At 36.8% G+C, this 2,007-nt stretch overlaps 1 protein-coding gene across 1 annotated transcript; it reads right to left on the bottom strand.

Annotated features, from left to right (window-relative positions):
- LOC109363514 (uncharacterized mitochondrial protein AtMg00810-like) lies at positions 607–1,560 on the bottom strand. The gene is made up of 2 exons (XM_019609778.1): positions 960–1,560; positions 607–728 (listed from the first exon to the last, which is right to left on the bottom strand). The coding sequence occupies exons 1-2, from the start codon at positions 1,558–1,560 to the stop codon at positions 607–609; spliced, it is 723 nt and encodes a 240-aa protein (XP_019465323.1).

Genomic DNA, 2,007 nt, shown 5'->3' with positions numbered 1-2,007 from the left:
AAAGAAGAAATGATAGAGATTTGTTTGTGGATGATTTATAAGAATGGATAACTCGACACCTCATATCCTCAAATTTGTTGAATATGCTAATTATTCATCCTCAAAGCTTTAGTATTATGCTTTGATCTATTTGGAAAATGAGAAATAATATCGTGTTCAAGGGTGATATTTTTAACATGCAGGAAATTCTCTACTATGCATGTTGGTTAGCAATTGATTATGCAAATAATACCAACTTGAGATTTCTTCCTTCTTCCCTTACTAGTCCAATGTTTAAACAAATTTTGGTTGGATGAGACTCTCCTCCACCAAGGTGATATAAATGTATTGTGGATGACTCAGTTTGAAGGATAACTTGTTAGAGAAGAATGAAAGTGGTGAGGAGAATAAAAGATAGATGTTTGTGCAATGTGTAATTGAGATTCTATGAACTACAAACTTTCTATTTATAGTTAAGACTAACTACTTTACCAAACTAACTTCTACAAATAGCAAGTCTAAAAACTAACTAACTTTTGAGTTACTTTTTATGTTTTCAACATCCCCTATTAATCCAAAAGTTATACAAAAATAGAAACAACAAATTTGCCTAATACAAACACAACTCTACACAACTGCATTAGACTTTGTGGAACTGTTTTCACAAGCTTTCACCTTCATCATATGTTTTAATGCTTCGAATCGTGTCACCCTTAGCAGTTTAGTCATCACATCTGCAACCTGCAACTCTGTGGAACAATGTTGCAGTTTGATTTTCCATGTGAGACTGGATTATTGGCGAGGTTAATAGAAGATTTGTTATCATATGTTTTAATGTTTTAATGCTTCGATGTGCTTTGATTTTCCATGTGAGACTGGATTCTTGGCGAGGTTAATAGTAGATTTGTTATCAACTCTCAACAAGACTACTTCCTCATATCCCAAGCCCAATTCCTTCATTAGTTCTTGAATCTACACACCTTGGCAAGCAGCATAGCAAGCTGCTATATACTCAGCCTCACAAGTTGATAATGCTACCACATCTTGCTTCCTAGAGGACCATGAAATAGGTGCTTGACCAAGGAAGAATACATAACCCATTGTGCTATGTATGTCTACTGGATCACTAGCCCAATCTGAATCAGTGTATGCTTCAAGATGTAGGGTATAGTGGTTTTGTTGGTTTCTCATATTGCTAGGAAACATCACTCCCTGATCAAGTGTTCCCTTTAAGTACCTTAGAATTCTCTTGGCTGCAATTAAGTGAGAATACCTAGGAGAGTTCATATATCTGCTGACAAGACCAACACCAACACCATAAGAGATTACAAGCCTGATGTGACATAGAAATCTCAAACAACCAACCATTTGTCTAAACATGGTGCTGTCAACCTTGGCTTCTTGCTCACAACTTCCTAGCTTCAAATTTGCTTCTACTGGTGTGTTTGCAGAGTTACATTGAAGCAAATTAAACCTCTCCAAGACTTCTAGAGTGTACCTTTTTTGATGCATTAGGATACCTTCATTGCTTTGAACAAATTCAATGCCTAGAAAATATGCTAACTTACCTAAGTCAGTCATTTCGAACTCGTTGCTTAGACATTTCTTTACTTCTGCTATCTTTGTCTTGTTGTTGCCAGTGATGAGCAAGTCATCCACATAGAGGCAAATAAGTGTGACTTCATTATATCCATAGTGCCTTATGTACACACCATGTTCAACATAGCATTTTGTGAAGCCAATTCTGGATAGGAAGGCATCTATCCTTTTATTTCAGGCTCTAGGTGCCTGTTTCAAGTCATATAAGGCTTTCTTGAGCTTAAACACTTTAACTTTATTCACACTCCCTTTAAGCTCAAAACCAGGAGGCTGAGTGATGTAGACTTCCACCTCTAGTGGACCATTCATGAATGCAGACTTAACATCAAGCTGCCATAGTTTCCATCCTCTCCAACTAGCCAAAGCTACTACCAACCTTATAGTCTCTATCCTTGCAATAAGGGCAAAGACTTCTGAATAATCCAGACC

The sequence above is a fragment of the Lupinus angustifolius genome, chromosome LG13 (genome assembly GCF_001865875.1).
Source record: "Lupinus angustifolius cultivar Tanjil chromosome LG13, LupAngTanjil_v1.0, whole genome shotgun sequence".
In the NCBI taxonomy this organism is placed as follows: Eukaryota; Viridiplantae; Streptophyta; class Magnoliopsida; order Fabales; family Fabaceae; genus Lupinus; species Lupinus angustifolius.
This window is presented reverse-complemented; position numbering and strand designations above follow the sequence as displayed.